General features: G+C 39.5%; 1 protein-coding gene across 1 annotated transcript in view; it reads left to right on the top strand.

Annotated features, from left to right (window-relative positions):
- Positions 1–26,701, top strand: part of LOC149257535 (uncharacterized) — a 198,926-nt gene extending 172,225 nt beyond the window's left edge. Inside the window, exons 4-5 of the mRNA XM_089414417.1 lie at positions 25,263–25,364; positions 25,466–26,701. Of these exons, the coding sequence (XP_089270543.1) occupies positions 25,263–25,364; positions 25,466–26,001 (638 nt within the window). The 3' untranslated portion in view covers positions 26,002–26,701. The remainder of the gene's footprint in view (positions 1–25,262; positions 25,365–25,465) is intronic.
- The last annotated feature ends 1,165 nt before the right edge of the window (positions 26,702–27,866 follow it).

The raw sequence follows: 27,866 nt of genomic DNA, 5'->3' as shown, positions 1-27,866 counted from the left end.
CCATGTCGTGTATGTGATCACCTAGGTAAACCTACTTTTTTGGTGACGATCTACATTCCGGGAGGTTTTTTGTCTCACCGATCCATTCTCGAATGGTCGGCAGAGTTTTCCTTCAGCCTTACCCCAAAGCCGGAATGGATTTTGTCACTGGGATCTTAGGGGAGTCCTAGTGTTCTAGATCGAGTCTATGTAAAAGTGATTTGAGAATAATCCTAACTATTTGGTTAGGTTATTTTATTACAAATTGCTTGATCTGCTAGATTATATTTGTGTCGCAGAACTAGGTAGTCTGTGAGGGTCTTTCGCAAATGGGTTTTCTCCCTTGCGATGTAAAAAATGTAAAAAACATGATGTAAAGGTCTTGAGGGTCGGAAAAATAATTTACCCCCTCATAGGTTAATTAATTAAAATTTCTGGCCAAAATTAATTAAAATCCTAAGCCAGGAATTTGATTAATTCTTATGTCCTAGGTAAATTTAAATTCTCCGAAGGCAAAATTTGTTGGTCTTTAAAAAATTAAATTTTAAGAGGTCTAGGGACTAAGGTAAATTAATTAGTTTGCTAAATTTTAAGCCTTTGGCCCCTGGGGTCAAGTCAAAGTCAAAATTTTGAGGAAATTAATTCAAAAATTTAATTTTTGAATTAATTAAAATGCATTTAATTGAAAAATTCGAATTTCCTCAATAATTTAAAATTTCGACGGATGAGATTAAAAGAAATTTTGATCCTCATCAACGGTCGAGATTGCTTTGACCAGGATCACTTGAACTAACCATTGGAGGATTTATCTTTAAATAGGAGGTCATTTGTCAGTCGCCATATTGGATCTTAGGATCGTGCACTAAGCGAAAAGCTCTCTTGTAATTTTTTTTATGAGCAATAAAGAAAGACTTTGGGGTTAATTTCTGCTGGTGTTACTCTTCGTGAAAATACTATAAGATGTGTCATTTTCATGCATAGATTTCTTTTTAGCCATTGATGATAGCTTTCTGAAGAGTGGTTTAAGTACAGGTATCTTGCTCAGTTTTTTTCCAAAGAAAAAAACAGTAACTTTTTATTAAAAAGATAATGAAAAGTTACACTAGCATATGCACTGAAACATTCTGTAAGCTGCCACAAGGGCTCGAGTGCTATAGCACCCACCGCATCGTTAGAAGACTAACGTGCACAAAGAAAAAAGAAAAGGAGAAGAGAGGAGAGAGAAAGAAAGAGGCAAAAAACTGAATTCCAGCTGAGAGTAAAACTCACACTTCAAGTTTTTCTCCCTTTTTCTTTTCGACCTTACGCCACTCTCCTTGAGTGGGCTCGATCGAAGCAATGACTATCTGTGTTTCTGCATTCTGTGGGCCAGTTTCTTTGTCTGAGTCTGAAGTATCAGAGTGGTGCTGCCGTTTGATGCCTCCCATGCTTGGATCCACTCTTGTCATCTCTGTCTTGTTGTTCGGTGTGGTTCCCTTCTGATTCTCCATTTCTTGAGATGCCTCAGTCTTCTCTGCAGGGGCCTCTTCCACCTCTGCTTCTGATTCTTCTTCCTCTGAGTCTGGGGGTGAAAATTTCCATCCTTTCTTCTGCTTCCCTTTCTGCTTCTTTTTACTGTTTACTTTCTTGTCTTCTGGACATGAACTTTGCAGGTGTCCTGTCTGCCTACAGAGCCTGCATCTGAAAGCGGTGTTTTCATAATCTAGTACTTGCAGCCAGTTTTGTTGTTTGTAGATCAGCCTTATATTGTCCGGCAGCCCTTTACTTAAATCTACTTCCACACAAATACGTGCGAAAGTGTAGATCCTTTCATCAATCCTTTCCAGGTCCGTTTTGATATATTTCCCTAAGCTGTTCCCAATGCCTTCCAAGACTTGTTCATTCCAAAAGTGCAGAGGAAGATTGTATAGTCTGACCCAGACGGCATTTTGGTTACAATCATTTTGTTTGGGTCAAAATCTGGAAACCATGGCGTCATAAATAGCCCCGATGTTCCCCAAAACCATGGCCCTGTACTGATGACTGTATCTCTGACTTCCTTGGATGTAAATTTTACTATAAAGAACCCTTTGAACATAGATGAATATCACATTCCATGGTCCAGCTGGTGAAAATCCAATGGAATAGATCCAAAGGTTTAGGCCAAAAGCTGTTGAAGCGGCATATTAGAGCTTGCGTTTCGTAGGACTTTACGAAATCGTCAAGCCTGAAGAATCTAAATTTAAGGCTGGGTTTGCTCTGACTGATCTACTATGTATGGCCTGGGTATGTGTCCGCCTTGATCTGAAGAAGACCCTATGTCTCTGCTGCCCTGAAGAATGTTTTTGTAGGATAAACCTCCTTTGGGTTGGTGCTGGGGTGTAGATTTTTTTCCCTTGTCCCCCCCTAAGGAGCTTGGCTGTCCCTGAGGCAGAGCCCCTCCTCTCAATCTGAAGTTTAAGGTAATGATTGATCCTGGCCCAATCTCATAGCTATCCATCGATCTAAGATCCTGGAGAGACCGCCTGCCACTGACCAGATGTTGGATCTGAACTGGGTATCCCATTTCAGCCCAAATCTGTTGTTTCAGCTGCAAGGAGGTGCTTCCTGCATGAACCCATACTAAACGAGTTTTTCCCTGAGGGGGTTTAATCAGAATCTGAAAACAAGAATTTGTTACCTGCTCTGGCTGTAAGCAGACCTCCAGATCTGGCCCTGTTTTTGTTTGTTTTTCCTTGAACTTGTCTGGATCTGCTAAAACCCTGCTCGATCTATGATTGGTGCCCTCGATCTGCTGCCTGGGGTCGCGCTGTGCTCGTATATAGGCTAGATCAGGTATCTTGCTCAGTTGCTGGGGTTTGAATGATAATTTAAGTTTTGAATATAATAGCAGGTATCTCTATTTATCTGAATTTTATTATCGTTTTCTCGCTCTACGTTGATGGCCGAATTGAGTTTTGTAGGAAAATATTGATTTTTAGATCACTGGGCGTTTGGGGAAGTTCTCGGTTGAACCAACCAACTCCTGATCTGTGTTTTCTGAAGAGCCCAACTTAATTTGATCCCGGGCTTATCATAAGATATTTTTATGGGTGATGCATGAAGGGTTTTGAGCTCAGTACCTCCTCTAAAATTCAAAAATATAATTTTTTCAGTGCTAAATCAATAGATCTGGCTGTTGAGAGCCTCAGATTATCAGATCTGGGAGCAGAGTTGGACTCACACTCCCTAGATCTGATAGATCTGCCATTCATGTACATAGATCTGTGATTATTTTCAATTTTCTGACTTGGGTTTTCTAGGTTTTAGTTTTTTTTGGGTCATTGTATATATCGTTTGGGTGTTTCTTGTTGTCCTACAACTACAGATCTGAAGCAGAAAACTGTGTAGAGTCCAGATCTAGGCCCTGGAGGGTAAGATCTGGATCTCTGGGGTTCATTAAAATTGTTTTCCAGGGATATTATTTGAACATTTTGCAGTCCAGGGTTTAAATTTATTTATTTTCAGATATGGAAATTTTGTGAGTGATGAGTGTGCCCGTGGTGTACCATAGCTTCACCTTTGCATGGCAAAGCACGCAGAGTCTTCAATGGTCTTGGTGTTCACTTGATGGTTCATGCATGCACATGTGTCTCATTCGCTTGCTACTTGGTATGCTTCGTGTGTTCATCCAACCGCGAGCAAGTCTTCTAGCATGCGCTCCTTGTTCATCCCGTTCGTCATCGCGCTATGTCTTATCCATGTACCTATTTTTGCAATCACTCATGACAAGACGACATCAGATCCAAAATTCCCCTAGTCTACCATGATGCACTGTCTTTCATTTCTGGGTGTAGGTGATTGGGAGAAAGGACATGCCTCTGAAACAACGCAGAGCACATGTCAGGCCGGGATGCAAGGCTCCGGGGCACTGTAGGAAAAAACTGCGCAGAGGTCACTGAGAGGCTGGGTTGAGCAGTCTGGGACAACATGTGACATTTGCGAGATATGGCTCAACTGGTAGGCAAAATTGCACAGTTTTTCCGAGAAAGGCAGTGCAGGCAACAGGAGGCACTGGTAGTAAAAACTGCGCAGATTTCCAGAGGAGGCTGGGATCGGGTTGTGGGAGCTTGCTGGTCAGAACTGCGCAGATCTGGGAGGTAGTCAAGCAGGACATGTCAGCGCAGTTTCCGGGCTGAGCAGGGTGCCGGGCAGTAGGTGGACTGTCCATGAAAACAGTGTAAATTTCAGGAGGAGTGACAAGCAGGCCGACAGGGGGACTGCCTGACCAATTGCGCAAATTCCAGAGACAATGCAGTGATAAGTAGCAGGTGCATGTCCCTCATGTTTGCGCAATTTCTTCAGGCAGTGCAGGCAGGCAGGCTGACAGCTTCTGCTCATTTTTGGAGATGAGTGTCCCTCATGTCTGCGCAGTTTCTTCAGGCAGTGTAGATAGGCAGGTTGACAGCTTTTGCGCATTTTTGGAGATGAGTGCATCCCTGGGTCACTGCTCAAGTCAAATTCTCTGGTTGACCAATGGGAGGCTTGATAGATAGGCTTGCGGGAAGCGCAAACTGAGATGGCTTCTTGGGCAACTTCTGCGCTGTTCTGGGTGACAGTTAGCTAGGTTGATTCCAGGATTGTGTAGTGTAGACTGCTTGGAGGACAGCCTCACGCTTTGCGCAGTTTTGGGCAACAATGCTTGGTCACTCAGGGCTGAGATTGCACAATGCAACTTAGTGGAGGTTCGGCTGATGGAGGGTGGTTCGGTCGAGAGTGAACTCGTGTATACATGACCTTGCAAACACACACTCAACATGACTCAACGACAAGACACCTCAAACCACAAGACAACATATGCTCAGTGTGACTGACTGCGGGACTGTCTAATGGTGAAAGCGACAAGTGCAACACTTCGGATAGACCTTTGGACGATCGTGATGACACTTGTGCGACAGTGCTTACAACATTGTGTGTGAGTGCGACGGGTGTTTACATAGCAAACACAACTCATACACACAAAGACAAACCTTCAACATCACCAGAACAAGGTCGCAAGCATGACATAGCAATCAACATGCCGAAGACGACAGTTGGTCAAACAAGCGAAAAGGAAGCAAGACATGTAGAGGAAACACATGAAATGACTTTTTTGTGTTTGTGCACATGCATGTTACTGAAGACATGATGATATGACAATGACAAGCAGTCCTGCAAACTCAACTAAGAGGTGTACTTCGAAAGGTGTTCTTTACTTACCATACTTACCCTTGAGATGATCATGCATCCGACAGAGTTTGCATGTGGTCCTGATCTTTTGCCATAACTTAGTTTCTTGGTCCTTCTCCTCAACTCCTTGGGAGTGATCTTAGCATGTCACCTTTTCCTATAGTCACTGAGAGGTAGATCAATGCAACTTCAGCGGGCAGTGACTGTTGCCGGAATGAGGCCTTGGGAGGCCCAACTGCGCAGTTTCTGCATGCAAGACAAACAGGGCAGCTTGGACAACACTGCACAGTTTTGAGGCACATGACACTACAGTGCAGCCTGGGAGGAAATACTGCGCAGTTTTTGGATGCAAGGCACTACTGTGGGATGGGTTCTGGGAGGACACATCTGCGCAGTTTTAGGTTGCAAGGCAGACTGTGTAGCTGAGGGACAATACTACGCAGTTTCTGATGACAGTGGGTTTTGGCTGGGGAAGGACACTGGAGGAAACCACTATGCAGTTTTGGATGCCAAGGGATGTTGGGGTCTTTGCGCACTATGGAGTTTCAGTAGGCAAGGGAGGAAGCTTGATGGTTGCAAAAGCAAAGTGCACAGTTCTGGGAGGTTGGATGAGGCTAAGTTGCTTGGGAAATTGGCTAAGTGTGAGATCAGTGAAACATATGTAAACATTGATAGGACTCGACTATGATCACACACGAACACTTAGTGATACAACATAGACCATCCAGAATGTATAAAACATACTCTGCTTGATGCAACAACCTTCGTGACAAGAGTGCATGAAGTGAGTGTGAAACATGTCTATGTAATGAAAACAACTCCTACACACAAGATTTCCCTTGAAGTGAAACAACATTCCCTTTGCATGATAAACCACAATCCTTATGCCCAAAGATGGCACATGCTGCATAAAGATGAGAACATGAACGACTCTTAAGATCAAGGAGGGGAAGCTTGAGATCATCAGCTTACCAACAAGTGACCAAGGAACGATCGATCGCAGGATCCAAGGTAGGCTTTGAAATTTGCATGCAAGCCAAAATTTTGGAGGGTGGTTGTAGCCGCTACAACAATATCTTTTACTTCTTTGTAAAAGTCTTCATCTGGGTCCTTCTCCTTGGCATTCATAACCACTCTTATCTTCTCTATCATGGAGTCAATGCCCTCATACACCTCTCCCAAATTAGGCATATCTATTTCAAACATGTGTAGCAAATCCACAATTGGTTTAGTAAATGCCAAGAGGTATTCCACCCTATCCCACCATTCATCATCAACAACAACCAACATTTTCATTGCTCGTGTTCTTTCAGTTTGGGATTGCCTCCATTGATTCCAAAGAGTTTTGCATACCATTGATTGTAATGCTTCTTTCACCTGCATTACAATTTAGATCACTTTTCTTAACCTTAATCACCCGTAAGATACTCCAAGAAACCAGTTAGATCACTTGCCTTACAATGGTGATCACTTTTCTCTCTCCTAGCTCTTCACCTGTACTTGATCTTTCACTCTCTTGGAGTCCCTACGGTTTCTTTGTCTTTTTGGAGTATCTTGGAGCATCGTGGAAGTCTAAATTAAGGTTTATCCTTGGGAGATTTGAGATTAAGGTTTTATGATAAAACCCTAAGGTATCTTTAACGGAGAAGAATAGAAGAGAAGAGAACATCTTAACTTGGAGGACTTGTTAGAGTTTTTCTTGCATGTTGTTTGCTTCTTGGTTGAGCTGGGATTTTCATGTTTTCCTTGACTAAGATTTTAGAGAGCTAGTGGACTTGTACTACCCTTGAGAGAAGGCTATGGTATGTACATGTACTTCATCTTGAGCATATTAATGAAGTTATTAGCTGTTCATAACTAGTGCATTTTCCAGATTTGTTTTTCAGCGATATATGTTCTTCATGTATTGCTATTTACAGCTATATATGTCTTGATGATTTGACATGTAGAAGGACAATTGTTTAGTGATTTGACATTATCATTGAAGAATCTAAGGGCTGTTTTGCTGCTGCTATACCTGCTGTTTTACCACTCTTATAATTGCTGTAAAAATGAATTTTCAGACATGGTTATGTGGGATAAGTTGCCTGAAGGGTTCAATCTTATCCAGGTTGTTTGGTATCTTTTCTCTTTGGATTGCCTAGAAGTGTGGGCTGCTAGGAAGTGAAATATTGTATTCTTTCCACTGCCGTTTTGTGTTCTATTTCATAATAGCCCTATGACTGAATTCACAGGGCTAAAATCCAGGAAACACCTAGTTGAAGAGGTGAAATTTCTGTTTTGCATCAAAAGTCAAAAGGCCAGATATTTCTACAGTTAACTCCTCACAAGTTGTACGGCCTCTCACAAGCATTGATATGCTACAATTACTTGGATCTTTCTGGGCATCACACCTGCTGAAATCCTTCGTTCTTGGATGCCTCTCACAGTTAGTTGTATTCTCCATGCACTTAGATGAAAAATCGAACAGAACAATTTTGATATCAGTTCAGAATTTCACCTCATAATGGCAGATCTGCACTCATAGAACTTAAACCTTACTGTTGAATCTGGAAATATTTGAAACACCCACAAAACTTCAGATCTTCATAAACCAAAACGTTTTATGGAAGATTCAGAAGTGTAGAGACAGCATATCTGTAAGATAATTCCAAGAGTAAACAACGAATAGATTGAAGAAAAATAATGGTCTGAACATTGGACTAGCATATTATATCTGCAGCTACCTGGCAGTGAAAATAAGAGATCTGAAAGAAATCACTAATCAGGTGAACATACCAAATATGTAACAACTGAACAGTAAGAGGATTGATCAGATCTGGAAAATCAAATCAATAAAGAGAAACACATTTTAATACTGAGAAATAGAATGCTTCTTCCATTTTAAACAACAATTTCCAAATTGTGTAATCATCCATCAGATCATGGATGTTGCTTCTTTAATTGTATATTAATATATCTGATATTAGTCATGCATACAATTAACCACACTAGGATGATTGTGAAAATTGAACATTATTCCAAAGAAACCTCATGTAAGTAATTGAACTAGAAAATCATCCGTATAATATTAATAGGGATGAATTTCTTAAAATAAGTGAGACCTGGTATCTTACATTCTCCCAAAAATTATGAACATAATTATTCTGTTTATTTAAATTTCCCAATGGTAAGAATTTGATGTCATATAATCTTATAAATAAATTGACACACTCTACACTAAAAGATTAAAAATTCCAATTAGGTTAATCTCGACTATATACCGTAGTACAATAAACAACTTATTGTCATTCACTAATTGACAAAAATAAAGGTCATAATAACACTAACTCAAAATAAAAATCCAATTTTAGATCTAAGCTGACATTGCTGCATAAAGAGAATACATGCATATTTATATAATGCAACTGGTCAAACTTTTGCTTGACATTACTATTTCTATGGATGGACCATGAATTACAGTTGAAATGTTAACAAACTTAACTCAGATTGCTGTTAGTTTAGGAAATCCAGAACAACATAAATCTCTATTAATTTTATATTTTTGCGCATGTAATATTTTGGGCAGGGTCTCTTGTGTTGGGGATTGTTAGGTTCCTATGCCACTAGTGTAGCCCCTTATTGTTATTAGTGCAACCCCCTTATTGTATTGTTGCACCCATGTAGTCCCCATATTGTTATTATTGTGCCCCATAGAAGCCCACTATTGTTATTGTTGTGCCCTTACAATATATTTGTTATGTAGGCTCCGATTATATTGTGACCCCTTAGGCTCCTATATATAGAAAGGAGGTCTTGTCATTCATTTGTGTAATGTAAAGGAAGTTGCCCCCTTGCAGAGACTAATTTGGAAGTCGTTGATCTATCTCTTCTTCTATTTTGTGAGCTGGTTGCATAACATTTGGTCTCGGAGCTTTGGATTCTAGGGTTTCGTTGCTTCAAACAGGTCATCGTGGCATTTTCGCTATAATTTTTTTTCTACGAAGCTTTAGAAGCTGAAATTAAAACCTAGTGGAGCCGAAATCTTGGTGAACTTCATGTACGAATTTCAGATCTTGTCTCGCTATATTTTCGGAGATATGATCTAAGGAAGTTAGGGTTTTTGCAAGCTCCAAAATTCCATCTCAAACAGGTGACCTAGGGAAAATCGTCATAATTTTTATCTCTAAGAATCGGATTTGAATTTTGTAAAAAGTGACAGCAAGAGGACGAACTGTAGTTTTTTGGATATCAATTTCAGGGCCGAAGGTAGAAACAATGACATGTGGCACTCCGTACAAGTTAGCTCTACTGAACCATGTTGAAGAAAGTGTAACTAGGTTCGGTCTTCATAAATGTAATTTTGATCTTTGTACTTGTAAAGAAAAATAAATATTATTTTTGTTATTTATAGCAATGAGTTTCTTGCTTGTTAATTAGGTCAAGCACATATTTAAGTGCTTCTAGGAAGTCAAATATTCAGTGTATTTATTAAAGACCCTTATGGGCTTGCTACACTATGTAATAATATGTATTAGAGTCATAAGAAGACCTCCAAGCAAAGTCATAAGCCTCCTCCAAGCATTGGCACCATCAAAAGAAGCACTCTGAATTATAAAGAGCAAGTCGGCTAAGTGTGCGATCACATTGTCATGTTTGCACGAGTACACTTTCTTTCACACTTAGTCAATTTCCCTGAAAATCTGTCGATCGGACAACCCTTCGTCAATCGGACCCAATCTCAGTGACCTTGAACTGTTGCCTAGAAATGCGCAGAGCTTGAGGCTTTCCTCTGAGCAGCCTGCTCTACGCAATTCTGGAAATGAGCCTATTGACCGACTCCCAGAACTGTGCAGAAGTTGTCCCATAAGCCGATCCACTTTGTGCTTCTCGGAAGACCTTCCATCAAGCCTCCCATTGGTCAACCGGAGAAAGAACTCGAGCTGTGACCCTGGGCTGTACTGAGCTCCAAGAATTGCATAGAGCTGCCTTGTCTTGCCCTTCTTGCCTGCTCTGCAACCAGCCCAAGAATTGCATAGAGCTGCCTTGTCTTGCCCTTCCTGCCTGCTCTGCAACCAGCCCAGGAATTGCGCAGAGCTATCCTGTCCAGCTCTTCTTCCCCGCTCAGAAACTGCGCAGAACTGTCTGACCCTGGACTGTCTATCAGGATTACGCAATTTTGACCAGCAGCTTCCGTAGCCCGACTTTGTGCTCCTCTGGAAAACTGCGCAGATTTTTCTGCCATTGCCTCCTGTTGCTTGCACCGTCCTCCCCATAGAAATTATGTAGATCCCAGCTGGATGACTTGGTCATTGCTCCCTTGAAAATTTGCGCAGATTGGCCCATCAGCTCCCCGACACCCCGCCTGGCCTTCCTCTCGGAAACTGCGTAGTTCTGCCTCCCAACTAGGTTTTGCCTCGCAGCTGTCACTGCTATCTCAGATTGCAAAATTTTGTCTCTCAATGACATCTGCGTAGTGTTTCTCGACAATGCTCCAGAGCCCCCCATCCCGGCTTGTTCTGTGCTCTTGCAGTCTCAGTGCCTTGTCCCTCTCCTGGTCACCTGCACCGAAATGGAAAACAATGCATCATGGTAGACTAGGAGATTTTGGGGATTTGATGTCGTCTTGTCATTGGTGATTGTAGGAATAGGTACATCGATGAAACATGGTGATCCAATGCCGGGTGTGAAGAAGGACCCTTCCAAGACCTTTTACTTTCGTGATGTGTTAAAATTGCTTTTTAAAAGAACATTAATGAATACGTCTACATGTTGTAAAGAAGAGGAACATAAAAATCATCAACACATGAAAACATAAGCGTTGATAACGGAGTTCGTCCAGGAGGGACTACGTCTCTGGGCCCCGGTGTCAAGATGGTGTAGGCTGCTGCATTAAGTGCTGTCAATAATGGTGATGTACACAGAGATGATGTCTCGATCATACAAGGAAAAATGCCCTCACGCAGGAGTGGCTCTAAGAGATATTCCCAACCGGAATCCTCAATCAAAAGACTCCTATTAGTATGATACAAAAACATGCATGATGAGCATCCCGCCAATATGGAACAAAAGGGATTTCAAAACAAACATGCATGACGACAACAAGAGTATCCCAACAACATACAACAAGGGATCTCAAAGCATAACATAATGAGTTATGACAACAAGTACATCACATAAAATATTTCGCATCAAATCAAGCAAGGAATCATGACAACATGTAATAAACAAGGTTTTGCATCAACATCAATCAAGGATCTGTACAACATAATGCAGAAAGAAGAAGTACATGAACACATCATATACCTCAGAATCAAGGGCCATCTAAAGAAAAGTGGATGTCTCACCGTTGAAGCTGCTCGGACCATTGCTCTCAAGGCATCGATCTCATGAAGATGGTTGCTCACACATGAATGTGGACATCTGCACTGGCACTTGGAAAAGTGACTAGAAGAAGAAATGAGAGAATAAGAAATCTGAAGCCACCATCAGATTTGTGGCATCGAGTAGTGCTGAATCAACTGTCCAAAATCCGAATTTTGAGAAGTTGAGAATTTTGGGCTCAAGGAATCTTCTAGATTCCCCCAGGATTCCTCAAAGATTCTGTTCCATGGATGGACTGGAAATTTGCAACTCAGATGGCGAATCTGATCTTGCCATTGCGATCCCAGCAAAAAACCATGAAAAACAAGTATAAACTTGACTATATTATGACATATCAAAATTTTACCTCCTTGGGAAAATTTCATGGCTTATGGTTCCACTCCCTATTTTTTGCTGAAATCATGGTTCCACGTGCATTCTGAAAATGACCGAAAATGCAGAACTCTGATGGAGAAACAGACAACACCGTTGCGCTCGTGGCGACGAGAGGTGTAAAAACCATATAAAATTTGTCAAACTCTGACAAAGTGAAAATTTTGCCCTCCTGCAAAATTTATGGTTCCTGCATTAAAATATTAATTAATTTGCCTTGAAATCCGTGCCTGCCTTTTGCCTCCTCGAATTGCGTGCAATGGTAAAATCATGGGTTTATATAAATTTTCCTCCGGTGGATTTACCAAGAAAATGGTTGGCGTGTTGGTTAAAATCCCGTTTATTATGGGGGAGGTCGGGTGGTCGAATCCTGTCTCCACCCGCCACCGTTAATTTTTTAACAAAAAATTTCATAACTGGGGGGTCGGGTCCGCATTGGGCCCCAAATCCCGCACACTGTTGTCATGTGGTTTGGGCATATTGTTTGTTTTTAAGTTTGAACTCATATATTTATGGTTGGACATTTAATAATATTTGGGGCCGCCCGCTTGGGGGCCGGCCACGTGGGCCGGGCAGGTTCGACCCCCGCCGGCTCCCTTATCCCGCTGTCAGTGCGTATTAATATGGTGTGGTACGTTAACAAATGGTGGAGGATGTTGGGGCGTATTAATAGCCATCACTTATAACCATATTCATGTTTAAAATCCATGACCATATCTCATATCAATTCGTTGAAACCTCAATAACAATTTTTTTAATATATATTAACCTTTATTTTTTTTGTTAATATATAAATGAGTTTGGTTATTAAATGTTTTGGTTTTGTTTTTATATGATTTAATATATGGTTATAATAACCATATTTTAAATGATTTTTTTGTTTTGTTTTTATTTGGTATTTAAAATGTTTCTTTTGTCTTTTTGCAGGAATAAGGAGTTAATGAAAGAATGCCAAGTGTCAATGCTTGATGGGCTGCCATGTGGGTCCCATCTGCTTACTGGGATGCCATGTGGCATACTGTGGGCCCCACTTTTTCCTGTCATGTCAAACTTTGAAGAGCTCTATCTTTCGCATACGAGCTTGGTTTGACGAGCCGTTTCCACCACCACTATCAAGACGACAAGGTCTTCGATTTGGTCCTGTTTTGAGCACAATCCAAACACTTTGATTTTTGAGCCATCTTTGTCCTGTGTGTCTCTCTGGAGCCACCTAGATCACATAGCGCGACAACGAACGAGATGGAAAAGAGGCTCATGCTAGAAGACTTACTCGTGGTTGGACGAACACATGAAGTACATCGAGCAAGCGAGCAAAAGGGACACATGCACATGCACCATCAAGCAAAGACCAAGACCATCGAAGACCCCACACACTTTTCCATGCAGAGGTGAAGACATATTACACCAAGAGCATATCATCACTCAGCAGCACAACAACTCGACACGGACACCACAGTCAACCAGTACATGTCAGCAGTGTCATGTCGAGTTGTGTCATGAGTTGTCTCGGCCACATCACTACTATGGGCCATACTTGTTGTAATCAATGTAATGTAAAGTGGAAGTCCAAGAGACCCACATATGAAATCGAAGAGTCATGTAAAGTCGAAAAGTCATAGGAAGTCAAACAATCATGAGGGAAGTCGAAGAGTCACAAGGGTTAGTTATACCCCCTTGGCTATATATACCCCCTCATTGTATGAGCAAAGGACTTTTCACCTTGGCTCCTCCCACATAGCCTTGAGAGTCTGTAATCTGTTCTTTGAGGAGCGAGGAGTGGCTCCAATGTCCCACTACTAGGACTAGTGATGTATGGTGTACAAATGTGTCTTGGATCTTTTGCTTAATTCAGAAGCTTGTCTCAGGCCAACACGTTTTCATGCATGTTTTGTATCCGTTTGTAAGACTATTCTTTAAACGTTTGTAATGCATGTTTGCTTAACCTGTACTAAGATAGTTGAACTACTTCGGTTATTTTAGTACTTATTGTTGAAGATGTGTTGTATTTGTTGACACCTAATCATGGGGATTGGGTGAACAGTTGTAAATAATGTAAATAATAATTAATGAAAAGAGTCATCGGGAGATGAAACTCAAGAGTCACTCCCTCATGTATATAACAATGAACAACTTACATGAATAAACATATTTCATTTGAGGACTCACCTCCTGGCTAGACATGGTATCAGAGCCAGCGCCATTTTTTGGCTTCCCTCTCTGCCTTGTAACACCCAGTTTGTCATATTTGCCATTATTCTATCTGTCCTTTGGCCAAATTACTTCTCTGTGTTGAATTAATTGGATGTTGTGTATTTATTATTATGGTTAGTGCACTCTGACATTCCTACTCTGTCATTGAGGTTCGCCTCCTCCCACTACGCATACCATTCCACTGGCTATACGTTGTCGACCCACTTGGCTTGGCCCTCCGCCTTCCCTTTGTACATGTGTGCCCGCCTGCTCTCAGACTCACCCTTCATTCTCGCAGAGACCTCCAAAACCTTCCTGAAGGCAAAACATCAATATGCTCAACGGGACAGGACTCGACCCCTAAACTTTAGCTTTGTGGGCTCGTCACCTCACACTGTGTTTTATTCACTACGTTGAATGCTATTGAATAGTCCTCATACCACTCCACAGTCTCCCCATACCACTCCATAGTCAGCCTCCTGAACAGTCGGCCCTCCGACTCGGTGGTTCACCTCACCGAATCGTTGGAATTGCTGCTCTCTCACCGAATCAGTCACAGTGCGTTGAATGACTGTTGTCGTCTATTTATCCGAATCGCTCCTAGTGGCAAGGCTCCTGGCTCAGAAAGGCTCCTGTTCACCATAAATTCATCTAGTTGTTGTTCATGTCGACGGGATGGACACAAGTGCATTGGTGATTTTCGGATCCCATGGGGTCAGCGTCCTTTCAATTTGCGTTGCAAATTTGCAGATGTGGACTTTGGAATTAGCTATACTCTTATTTTAAAACTCCGATTCCCTTCAGCCTTGGATTAAGCTAATCTGAAAAGCCAAATACGTGGAGCGTCTCGGTAGAAAGCAAGTACTGTTTTAGAAAATGTCTCGGGAGAAAACAACTACATGTTATGAGGAGTTGTTTTTTAGTTGCAAAGATTCGAAGATGTGACCTACGAATTTTTTTGGCTTGTTGCAATTTCTTTCACGATTTTGTGCCCTTGTTTTGTAAAAAACTACAGCGCATTTCTTGGTTGTCATAAGAATTCAGAATATGGCTACTACACTGCAATTTTTTTTACATCAAAAGAGCATTTTTTTTTTACAGTACACAGGTTTTACAATGCATTCACTGATATCCATTGTGGGAGTGGTTCTCACTAGGAAGGAGAACTATCTAGAATGGTCGCGAAAAATTAAACACACTCTCATTTTTAATGAGTTGTGGAAAGGGGTGTGTGTTGGAGAAGGAGACAAAGAACCAGAAAAGCCTACCTCAGACAAGGAATTTTCCATTTGGGAAAATAAGAACAGCAAGGCTTATGCCTTGATTGTAGCATCTGTAAATAAAGAGTTGAATCGCCATATTTCGCCATTTTCAAATGCTTTCAAAGCCTTACAAAAACTGAAGGAACTCTATGACTCACACTCTGCGCTTGAAGTTGTTCAACTCATGATTAAATTGTTCAACCTTGAATTACAAAATGATGATCCTCTTGCTCTTGCATCAAAAGTAAAGTCTATTATGCATGATATCAAAGTCACTAATGTTGAACTGGACATTCCTTTGATAGCTTCTGTCAAGGCACTTTATCCCACTTACTCAAATTATCTTGAGTCATTGCAAGCAAGTGGAAACCTCAAAGAAATTACCTTAGACTCCCTTGTGAATAAATTTGCTGAGAGAGAGAAAGCTTTTGGGAAGAAGACAGCTCCTCAGTCTTCTGAAGAGGCTGTGTGTCTTGCACATAGAGAGAAGAATCTTGCTCAAGATTCTTCTAGAGGAAGAGGTAGTCGAAGAGGAAGAAGAAGAAGAAATTTCAGAGGCAAGGGGGGCAAACACTCTCAATGAGAAAAGTCAGATTTGCATTGCATACATTGTAATAGAGATGGATCACATGATGCATCCACATGCAGGTTGCCTTGGGACAAAATTGAGTAGGAAAGAAATCAACCCAAAGTTAAAACTAATGACAAAGAGAAAGGTAAAGCACCCGAATCCGCTCACTATGTTGTGACACGTTGTAATATTGGAGTAAATGAAGACTTGTTTAATGCTTCACTTGCTTCTTGGAAAAAGGATTGGTTGTTTGATCCTGGAGCAACTTGCCACATGACTTTTAGAAGAAACATTTTTGAAGAATTTACTGACAATGCTGATGGAGCAGTATACTTTGCAGACAAATCAAAACTCAAGTCGTCAGGGCTTGGCACAATCACGCTCAAATTGCCTGGTCTTCCAGACTTTCTTTTGCATGATGTTTTATATCTCCCACACAGTGTTGCGGGGGAGCACCCCCCTCGATCTCGCTCCCAATCCACGCTCCGGGCGGGAGTGACTTGGGAGCAGGTCGAGAGCGCGCTCCCTAAATTTTTTTTTCGCTCCCTGCCTTTTCGGGAGCGTTTTGCCTTTTTTGCATTTTTTTTTTGTAGTAATGTTCGAAATGCAATTTTTTTTTGAAAGAAACAAATAATTTTTGAGTGGGGCAGCGTAATGATCAAGTCTATGACCTTAGTATTGATATGCTATTCTTGGTAATGTTAAATTCTTAAAGTAAAAGTGACATTCTCCTTAATGAAGATTAAGGAGAATGTCACTTTTACTTAAATTTTTAACATTACCATGAAATGACTCGGGATGTTTGAGAGTGGTTCCGGCCTCATTGGATTTCATATGGAGAAAGTAGAATTTTAGATTTCATTCAAAATCCAGCAGACTTATCAGTTTTTCAGGATTTCAGGATTGGGGGATTGCAATGTTTCCATTGAATTTTGTCATGTATTAGGGTATGGAACTCGTATTTAATCAAGAGCACCAATCCCTCTATGTACATTGATGTTAGTGACATTGGTTGTCGAACTCCTCTATCATGACCCTCCTAAAAATGTACGCATCACTCAAACAAAATCTTGACTTGACATGCTATGCTTTTTCTATCTTATGTTAATGCTTAGAGGGTGATATTAATGACAAAGATCCCTATACAGATACAAAGGTAATGACAAAGATACCTCTGGATATTAATGCTTAGAGGGTGATATTAATGACAAAGATCCTGATTTTCCAACAAGACTAAAATATTAGACATTTCTCGTGGTGGCAAGAGGCCCAAGCATAATAAATAGATAATAGATTTACTTCTCTTTTCTAGTTTCTAGTAGTTTTTATAACTATTGACTCTTTCATATTTATTATGATATTTTTTTAAACAATATATGACAATTTAAGTTTGAAGTTGGTAATTATAACTCATTAGTAATGAATTATGAATATGATGCTTCATGAAAGTTGAAAGTTGTTTCATTTCATTTCATCTTATAACATTTCATTTCATGTTAGATATTATTTGTTGTAATCAATGTTGATAAATGTTATATATTGAATTTTGAAAGCTTGAAATTTTAAGATTGATGAATCATGAGACTCAATATGTTGTATGTTACTAACTTGTGGATGTGGTTGATGAAGATTATAACTTCTAGATGATTGTTGTTATATGGTTCAATCTATGTTTTTTTTTTTATGTTTTTTATATCTAATTCATTATTCTACATGTTTTTGTTGACATATATGTATCAAAATATAAAATATATATATTATATAAAAACGCTCCGGGATTCGCTCCCAAACCGGGAGCTTTTGAAAATGTCGCTCCCACTCCTGTTTTCGCTCCCGCTCCCTGCTTTCGCTGCTGCTCCCAAGTAACACTACTCCCACCCACAACTAAGGGGAAATTAGCTGTCCTTGGTCCACATCTGCCAGCAAGGACACTCTATTCATATGTTTGATGGCAAGGTTGAGGTGAGAAAAGCATCAGATCACTCACTTGTCATGATAGACATAGAAGAAGAAAGACTTCTCAAGATGCAAGGTACCTCTGCTTGTGCACAAAATTTCTCATGCAATTCTCATTAGGATGAAGGTACATTTCCATCAAGTTTATTATGGCATGCTAGATTTGGACATTTGAACTATGACAACCTTCTCTTGTTGAAGAAAAATGGTATTACTGGTTTGCCTACAAATGCTAGGAAACTTAAGCAATGTGATGCTTGCATTCTAGGAAAGCATAGCAAACAGTGTTTTCATGATTCACATTCCAGAGCACATAGAAAACTTGAACTCATTCATTCAGATTTATGTGGTCCAATGCTTATTCCTTCTGCAAATGGAAATAAATATATGATGACATTTATTGATGACTACACTAGAATGTGTTGGGTTTATTTATTGAAGAACAAATCTGATGCTTTTCAAACATTCAAGAACTTTCATACATGGATTGAAAATGATGCACAATCTCATATTTGCTCTATTCGCACTGATAATGGAAAAGAATACACTTTGAATGAATTTGAAAACTATCTTTGCCAACATGGGATCAAACATCAAACAACTGTGCCTTATAATCCCCAACAGAACGGAGTAGCTGAAAGAATGAATAGGACAATCTTAAATATGGTGCGCTCCATAATGTTTTTCAAAAATGTAAAATTGATGTTTTGGGCTGATGAAGTTCTATGTGCTGTAGATGTAAAGAATAGATGTCCATCTAATGCTATTAGAAACAAGACTCCTTATGAAATGTGGTATGGGCGCATTCCTTTGGTAAAGCATCTCAGGGTCTTTGGTTCTACCTGTTATGCCTTGATACCAAAGGTACATAGGAACAAACTTGGTGCAAGGAGTCGTAAGTGTATATTCTTGGGGTATTCAAACACCTCCAAAGCATATCGTCTCTATGATGAAGTTAATAAAAAGCTTGTTGTATCTAGAGATGCAATCTTTCTTGAATCTTCCAAAGCTGACAATGTTGTTGAGTGACAACTTGATCGCTTGGATAGATTCACAAATGCAAAATCATTTCAAGAATTTGATAGTCAGATTCCACATCTTGAAGGGGGGATTCCTATACTGGATCAATATGTCGAATCTTCTTTCGAAGCACTCCCCCCACACATGAAACTCCAACCACTGATGATACTTTGAGTGATGTGATTGACAGAATTGGGAGACTCAATCTTGATTCAGTCCCAACTCAATCAACTGAGCAGCCTGGACCATCTCAGAAAGGTCCCCCAAAGTGGCTGACAAAGAGACTTGAAAGTGTTCATCCTGATGAGGTTGGAAAGACAGGAACAAGAAATTCAACCAGGCAAAATGGAGGTGATGTAGATGACTCTGATTTACCTGTTGATATGGATGTTTCTTATGACTGTGAATTGAATTTGTTTACAGATTTTGAACCAACTTCCTTCAAAGAAGCTGCTTCTCATGATGAATGGAAAGTAGCAATGCAAAATGAGTATGATGCCTTGATAAAGAATGACACACTTGGATGTTGGTTGATCCTCCATTGGGAACAAAACCAATTGGTTGCAAGTGGGTCTACAAAAACAAGTATAAAGCTGATGGCACACTTGACAAGCATAAAGCCAGGCTTGTGGCAAAAGGTTTTGCACAGAAGGAAGGGGTCGATTATGAGGAGACTTTTGACCCCACAACAAAATGGGTTACCATCCGGACACTCTTTGCTCTAGCAGCTCAGAACGGTTGGAAAGTCCATCAAATGGATGTAAAAACTGCTTTCTTGAATGGAGATATAAAAGAGAATGTTTTTATGTCAGCTTGAAGGATTTGCTGTGAAAGGATAGGAACGTAATGTATGCAAACTTGTGAAATCCTTGTATGGCCTCAAGCAAGCATTGCGAGCCTAGTATGAAAAGTTAACTGAGCATCTTCTGAAACTCAATTTGAAACATTATGATCTTGATGATGCAACTTTGTTGGTCAAGAAAGTTGGCAAAAAAATTGTATATCTTGTGGTATATGTAGATGATCTTTTGATGACAGGGAACAATGAGAGCTACATTGCATCCATAAAGAAGGAATTGAGGAAAGGTTTTGAAATGACTGATTTGGGCTATGTTCATTAGTATCTTGGTATTGAAGTAACTCAACATCCGAAGTATATATTCCTTTCTCAAAAGAAGTACGTCGGAGATCTGTTGAATAGGTTTGGCATGGCTGAATGCAATCCTCTAACTACTCCAATCGAACAAAACTTAAAGTTCACATCCATTGAAGGAAAAGAATTTGAGGATGCAACAAAGTATAGACAGCTTGGAGGAAGTCTCAACTACCTGACTACTACTAGACTAGACATTTTGTTCGTTGTTGGAATCCTCTCCAAGTTTATGCAAAAGCCTTGTGAGGGACATTGGTCTGCTGCAAAAAGAGTTCTAAAGTACTTGAAGGGAACTCAGGACTTTGGATTCAAGTATACATAGGTGGACGACTACAACTTGATTGGATACTCTGATTCAGACTTCAATGGAGACAAAGAAATTGGGGTATCTACTTCTGGTTATGCTATGAACCTTGGATTAGGAGCTGTCTCCTGGAGATCACACAAACAATCAGTTCCAGCAGATTCCACAATGGAGGTAGAATATGTGGCAGCAGCTGAGGCAACAAAATAAATTGTGTGGCTCAGGAAAGTTTTGAAAGATTTGCAGGTAAAACAAGTACATTTGACTCCACTCATGATTGACAACACCTCTGCAATAAAGTTGGCCAAGAACCAAAGTTCCATGATCGAATGAAGCACATCAATACAAAATACCATCTGATTCGACATCATGTTGAGGCCAAGATAATCCATCTACGCCATTGTTCCACTAATGAGCAGATTGCAAACATCTTCACCAAAGCGCTTGCAAGAGAAAAGCTTGAAAAATTCAAAACGATGCTTGGACTCACCAACATCCCTTCAGATTGGGGGGGGGGGGATGGTGACACCTAATTATGGGGATTGGGTGAACAATTGTAAATAATGTAAATAATAAATAATGGAAAAGGAAGAGTCACCGGGAAATGAAACTCAAGAGTCACTCACTCATGTATATAACAATGAACAATCTAAATGAATAAACATAATTTCATTTGAGGAGTTACCTCCTGGCCTGACAATATTGTTTATCACTGCTGTCTCGTCTGTGTGGACTACTCCGTTGGACATGAAACTCAAGAGTCACTCCCTCATGTATATAACAATGAACAATCTAAATGAATAAACATAATTTCATTTGAGGAGTTACCTCCTGGCCTAACAATATTGTTTATCACTGCTGTCCCGTCTGTGTGGACTACTCTGCCGGACATTAGACATACCATCTTTGTGTATTTCTTGGTGTTAACGACCGTCACCCCCATGTGGACTATTCTGCTGGACGATGTACGTGTTTTCCCTTGAGCTTTGGTTTTCACGACTACTGTATCCACTGTGGACTATTCCGCTGGATGTTGGATAGACCCTTCTTGTTGTTTGCGTGTGTTTCTTCCTAGGTTGGGACTATTCCCTCTCATAAAGAGGCTCACTTTTACCTCCCCCTTTTGACAGTAAGAGAACCCGGACATAGAGTTACATTAAGCACTCACCAGGCACACTCACATCACTTTCTTGAAGTTACAAGCATAACACTCTCATGTGTTGAACAACAAAAGCTAAGGCAAATTTCTAAGATAATGGGAATCGGGCGATTGTATTGGATGGGACTCCTACACCAAATGGTGTGAGGTCTAGTTGGGACTTCATACCGGGGAGATTCCTTGAATGTTGGTAGGTCCAGCACCGTCAACAAGATTTTAAAAGATAACATCCAACATGAGGTTCTCCTTTGGGAACTTGATTCATTGGACAAGGCATTCAGGTTGGCAAGAAAAATTGAAAGCAAAATCATGGCAACAAAGAAGCCTACCACTCATAACTATAAAGATGGAAGTGTTGTTGTTCCTAGCCTTCCACAACCTACAACGCCGACACCACAACAATTGGAAGAAAAAAGAGCAAAAGGGCTTTGTTACAGTTGTGATAGCAAATACACTAAAGGTCATAAGCGTGTTGAGAAGAAATTAATTTACATAGATTGAGAAGAGGAGGAAGAAAATGAACAAGAAACGTCAAAAGGAGAGGATATACACCAGGAACCAACCCCAGAGAAAGAAGAAATGAATTTGACCATATCTTGTAATGCATTGACAGGAATTACCACTCCTCAAACTCTCAAGATAAAAGGACATATCAAGAAGAAAAAGGTAATAGTGTTGATTGATTCGGGTAGTACCCATAATTTTATTCATTGTAAGATAGCCAAAGAATTGAATTGCTTCCTATGTCCAGCACCAGAGTGTCAAGTGTTGGTTACAAATGGAGGAACCATAAATTGCTCTAGAAAGTGTCATAATATCAAGCTATTCATGGGAGAATATGTATTGAATAGTCCAATGCTTTCCATTCCAATGGGTGGTGCTGATGTTGTACTAGGAGTCCAATGGTTACAATCTTTGGGTACGATAACTTTTAATTTTCAAGAACTTTTCTTGAATTTTTTTTGGGAAGGAAAGGAAGTTGAATTAAGGGGTATCACAGGGAAAACAGGAAAGATAATCATCTCTAATGGCATGACAAAGCTTCTAAAGAAAGAACAATGGGGCGTAATATGTTCACTAGAGGTTCAAACATCGAAATCATCTATTTCTCCAAATCTCCAAAAAGTCTTGGACAATCATTCTAAGGTTCATGCAGTGGAAGATCACATCGAGCATCAACAATAAGTTCTCCAACTCTTAAAGGATAACCTCACTTTGGCGCATAATCGAATGAAACAACAGGCAGATCAACATCGCAGCGAAATAAGTTTTGATGTAGGTGACTGGGCATTTTTACGGCTACAACCATACAAACAAATGTCCCTTAAGCAATCTAAGAAGGATAATAAATTATCACCAAAGTGCTATGGTCCTTACAAGGTGTTGCAAAAGATTGGTACTATGGCATACAAATTGGAGCTTCCTACATCTTCCCGAGTGCACCAGTTTTCCATGTTTCAGGCTTAAAGAAGGTTATAGGTGACAAGCTCCCATTTCAAACAATATTGCCGGAACTTGACGAGGAAGGAAAAATCATAGTGGAACCTGAAGCAATCACAAAAATAAGAACCCGACAACTACAAAATCGATCAGTTTCAGAATATCTCATCAAGTGGAAGAACTTAACCGTTGCAGATTCTGCATGGGAGGATGAGAGTTTTATACAAAAGCATCCAGAACTACTCAAGCGTTGAGGACAACACTTTTTTGAAGGAGGGGCATGTTAGGTCCCTATACTACTAGTGTAGCCCCTTGTTGTTATTAGTGCAACTTCCTTATTTTATTGTTGTGCCCATGTAGTCCCCATATTGTTATTATTGTGTCCCATAGAAGCCCACTATTGTTATTCTTGTGCCCCATAGAAGCCCACTATTGTTATTGTTGTGTCCTTACAATATTATTGTTATATAGGCTCTGATTATATTGTGACCCCTTAGACTCCTATATATAGAAAGGAGTTTTGTCATTTGTATCATCCAAGAATTGTTCATTTGTAATATGTATAATGTAAAGGAGGATGCCCCCTCGAAGAAGCTAATTATCAAGTCGTTGATCTATCTCTTCTTTTATTTTGTGAGCTGGTTGCATAAAATCCAGAACAGCATAAAATTTCTATTAATTTTTATATTTTTGCGCATGTTGATCTATTTCGGGTTGGGTCTCCTGTGTTGGGGGGACCTTGTCGTCTGTGACATCCCCTGAAATTTGGGGGTCTTTCCATATGTCATTGAGAGACATCCCCATATCTCTGTATCCATGAAACTTGATGGAACATTGATTTAATGTCCATCTTTTATGCTCATTTTGAATTGCTATTCACTTTTCAGTTGACTATTTAGTATCTGCCTGAGCTGATGTCTATAATGTACAGTCTATTTTGATATTTTTGTCACGGGATGGAAAAATCTCTGTTCTGAATTTCTAAATATTATATGTTTTTTAAATAGCTGGGTTATATCTTGAGTTTGTAGCAGAGTGATTACTAAGTCTGGCATGTGGCTTGCTTTATTTCTATAAAGAAAAGGGGAAACTTGATCTTTCTGTGGGATATCAATGACCAGGACTAATTATAAATGCCAGTTGTAAAGGTGACGAAAAAGAAAGAAAATGCAGGACCACCCCCTGATAGGATAATGTGACTTCAGCTTTGATTCAGAAACTACTAGATTGGTACTACTGTAGAATCCTGTAACTCTTATTGATTTTAGTTGCAAGTAGAATGAAGATCACTGAGTCATTAATTAGACTGAAATTTCTTCATTTTACCTCTGCTTCCATGGTTGGTTGTTACAATTTTTTACGTAGCAAAGAAAAACCAGTAAAATAACACAAATGGCAGTGGCTATGGAAGATTCGACTTCATCAAAGCTGCTAAATCTATGAGATCTACACCTTTTCCTTTCTATCGTTTAATCATCTCATGAATCAATTTTGAGATCTTTCCTGGCTTGGACAATTTTTAATACTTAATTGCTGCCTGTATTTGAATCATGAGATACCTTCTGTGCCTTCTGTCCCTCTTTCAGAATTAGGCATCTTTCCAATTCATGATTGTTATCCCAACGATCTTGATATTTGGTTAAGATTCGAGGAGATATGGGTATGCTTTTGGAGTGAAATTGGATTGTTGTTTTGTTCATCATTCTGCAACGTTCCCTGATTAAGCTCGTAAATTTTCCATTGGAGATTAGTTCTTGAAGTTGTGTCATGTCTCATGCCCAACCTTTTTGGAGTCCAGGTTTTTGGTTTTCGCAAATCAATTAGTTTCTTGGTTGTGGCCAGCCAAAGCTAGAGTTTTATTAAAGAACATTTCCATGGGGTAAACCTCTTCAGTGAATATAAAGCTTTTAGCGATTTATCCTAAGCTGCCTTCCAAGTACAAATACTTCTTGTTCTAGAGTATTTTTTAGTGGGAATCTAATTATCTTCTGCTGCATGGATGTCGTGGTAATAGAGGTCCTAGCCACATGAGTTTACAGCCTGGAACGTTCACTTTGTTTTCTGTCAATGTATTCCTTGTTTCTTCTGATTCCTGCATCCTTGGTAAAGATGGTTTCTTCATCCTTGTGCAATTCAGGGATGCTGCTAGTTTTCATTTGTGTGGATAATTATACGTAAACTTCAATTTTGACTTGGTTGGTGGACAAGTTTTTCCATTTGTAGCAGACTACCTTATGTAATAGTAATTACTATATGATGTAATAATAAATCAAAAGCAAACAATGTAAAGATTGCTTTATCTGCAGGTAAAGTGGATAATATTAAGGGAAATATTCCTTCTCTGATGGAGCCTTCAAGCAATACCCCTATTTTGCTCACCAAGTTGGGTTGTAAAGGGGGCATTCATTGTATGTTACATGTCCAAGTGCTATTCCTTGTTTTCCATTAGTAATCTATTTCAATATCTGTAGGGTGTTGAGAAATGAACATGTGTTTCTGAATGCAACAGATCAAACTGAGCGTCTTCCAGCGTCCCCTGTTTCTACCTCAGCTGCAACCAATGAAGGAGCTGATTATGGGATTCGGTCAGCATCTCGTACAGTGTGTTCTGACCTCCTGCAATCAAAGACTCTTGCACCTGATATGAGTTCTGAGAAAGGAAATGCATCTGCTCATGACCAATTCAAGAAGACAAGATTGCTTTCAGAAGATACTCGTAGAGCCTCTGATTTACAAAATTTACCTGATTATATTAGAAGATTAAAATTGGAGAATATGGTTTTCCAGTCTCTTCATATGTTGCGGCAGTCACAGGAAACAGAATTCAGGCTCGCTCAAGAGAAACTATTTGCTCAGAAGGATTTTGTTCTTAGTATCTTCCGACAACTGGAGGGGACAAGCTGTGATTTTGCAAACAATCCTTCTCCCACCCTTGAAAACTCCGCAGAGAAAGAACATGAAAAATTTGTAAATATGCTGGCAATTGCAAATGGGTTTGGCAGTACCCCCAAGGGTTTTCTTCATCATTATTTTGGCATTGGATGAGAGGCAAATAAATTGATTAGTTTTCTAGAGTATACAGTGGATTAGAAAATGATTACAGATTATAGTACAAAGGCAATTGGGAAAACGTGAGCACAACTGCACTAAAATAGGAACTCAATATGATTCTTTCTTTGAACTGAGGCTTTCCAAAATGGCTAATGTAACATTGTAAAAGAGAACTTACAGTCATGGACATAGATTATTGGCTGGAAGATGGATTCCCATCTTGTGTGTTACTTACAATGTACCTTCATAAACAGAGGGAAGATGAATAAATGGCAGCGGACTACCACATCGTGTGGAAATGAAAGGAGGCCGCAGGCTAAAACAATAGTGAACATGCCAAAATCCATCAATGGCTGTCACAAATGTGTTAGGATTAGTATATAGCTATCTCAACGCCTATATTAATCGAACAGTGGCAATATTCTTCTAAATTATCTATTATGGAATTCATTTACAAAACCTATTTTATTTGTGGGACATTCATTAACAAAGTATAGAGGGATTCTCCTCCGGAACAGTCTAATTGCATTTGATGACCAAAACATCAATATGGGGGCCAGACCTCAGCACATACATGAGACTCGCACTTTTAAAAGTTGCTATTAGATGATCTGAACAACTTATTGCTTTACGGTATCTTCATTTTTCAATTTTTTTATCATATCAATAATATTAGATCCTGATCTCTGTTACACCATTCATGTAGACTGTGATGCATTAAGAACATTTATCTTACAAAATGAGCTATGCAAATATTGATGGTACGATGCTCCTTTACGCTTCTCTTTTTATTTTCTTACATGATCCTTTACGCTTCTCTTTTTTCGTTCTTTCTTAAATGTTCGTTTTGTGTTTGTGTTGTACAAAGGTTCATACCATATGACTTGCATTTGTTTGCTGGGGATGGTTGGGACATTTTGGGGTTGTAGTGTACTATCAACAATTAATACTGATATTGTGAGCAATGGTTGTGAGGTTAGAGATTAGTAGGCTGATCACGCTATAATCAAATACTAGAAATGTAGGATCATAGTTTGAAAAACTGGAATCAGGTTTTGAACTGGCCCATTTATCTAACTGGGTTTCAAACCGGAGCTGGATTGAACCGGATTCCATCAACTCGATTTTAAGAAAAAAAAAAAAACGTAAAATAACTTAATTTTTAACGAAAAAAAATATTTTTAAAATTTCAAACCAAGATTCCTCATATATTTCGTTGCATATTTTGCAAACAGACTTTACAAACAGAGCTTGTATCAAACATGTCTAAGGACATAAGACTTCAGACATAATCGTCTTAAGACAAAAAAAATACTACTATTCGAAAACATTCCCCATTTTGTCACTCAAACGACAGGACTTGAGACGTAATTGTATAAAGACAAAAATACTACTCTTCCCATGCATTCCCTATTCGGTCACTCAAGACACAAGATTTGAGACATAATTGTATTAAGACAAATTACTACTCTTCCCATGCATTTCCACTTTGGCCATTCAAATCATGAGTATTTTTAATAAAAAATTACATATATCATAATTGTTTAAAGGAGAGCACCATCTACATACACCATAGTTAATCCAACTTGAAAACGGGACCATGCATGTCCCTATTTTAGAGTTATGGCATAATATGCATACTTTAAACCAGAAGAAAGAAAGATGATAAGATATACAAGAAGAAAGAAAAATTAGCAATTGAGAGTTATTGTATAGTATCAATACTTTAAACAAGAAGAAAGATACATGATAAGCTATGCAAGAGGAAAGAAACATTAGCAATTGCATATCTTTACATTGGTGGGGGTTGATGGGTTTCTAGAAGACCTCGGTAGCTATAGGCGGCATGATCTCCTTTA

The sequence above is a fragment of the Pinus tabuliformis genome, chromosome 6 (assembly GCF_031772625.1).
Source record: "Pinus tabuliformis cultivar Carrire ecotype Pingquan chromosome 6, CPIR1, whole genome shotgun sequence".
NCBI classification, from domain to species: domain Eukaryota; kingdom Viridiplantae; phylum Streptophyta; class Pinopsida; order Pinales; family Pinaceae; genus Pinus; species Pinus tabuliformis.
The sequence above is the reverse complement of the archived record's forward strand: the minus strand, read 5'-3'. Positions and strand labels throughout refer to the sequence as shown.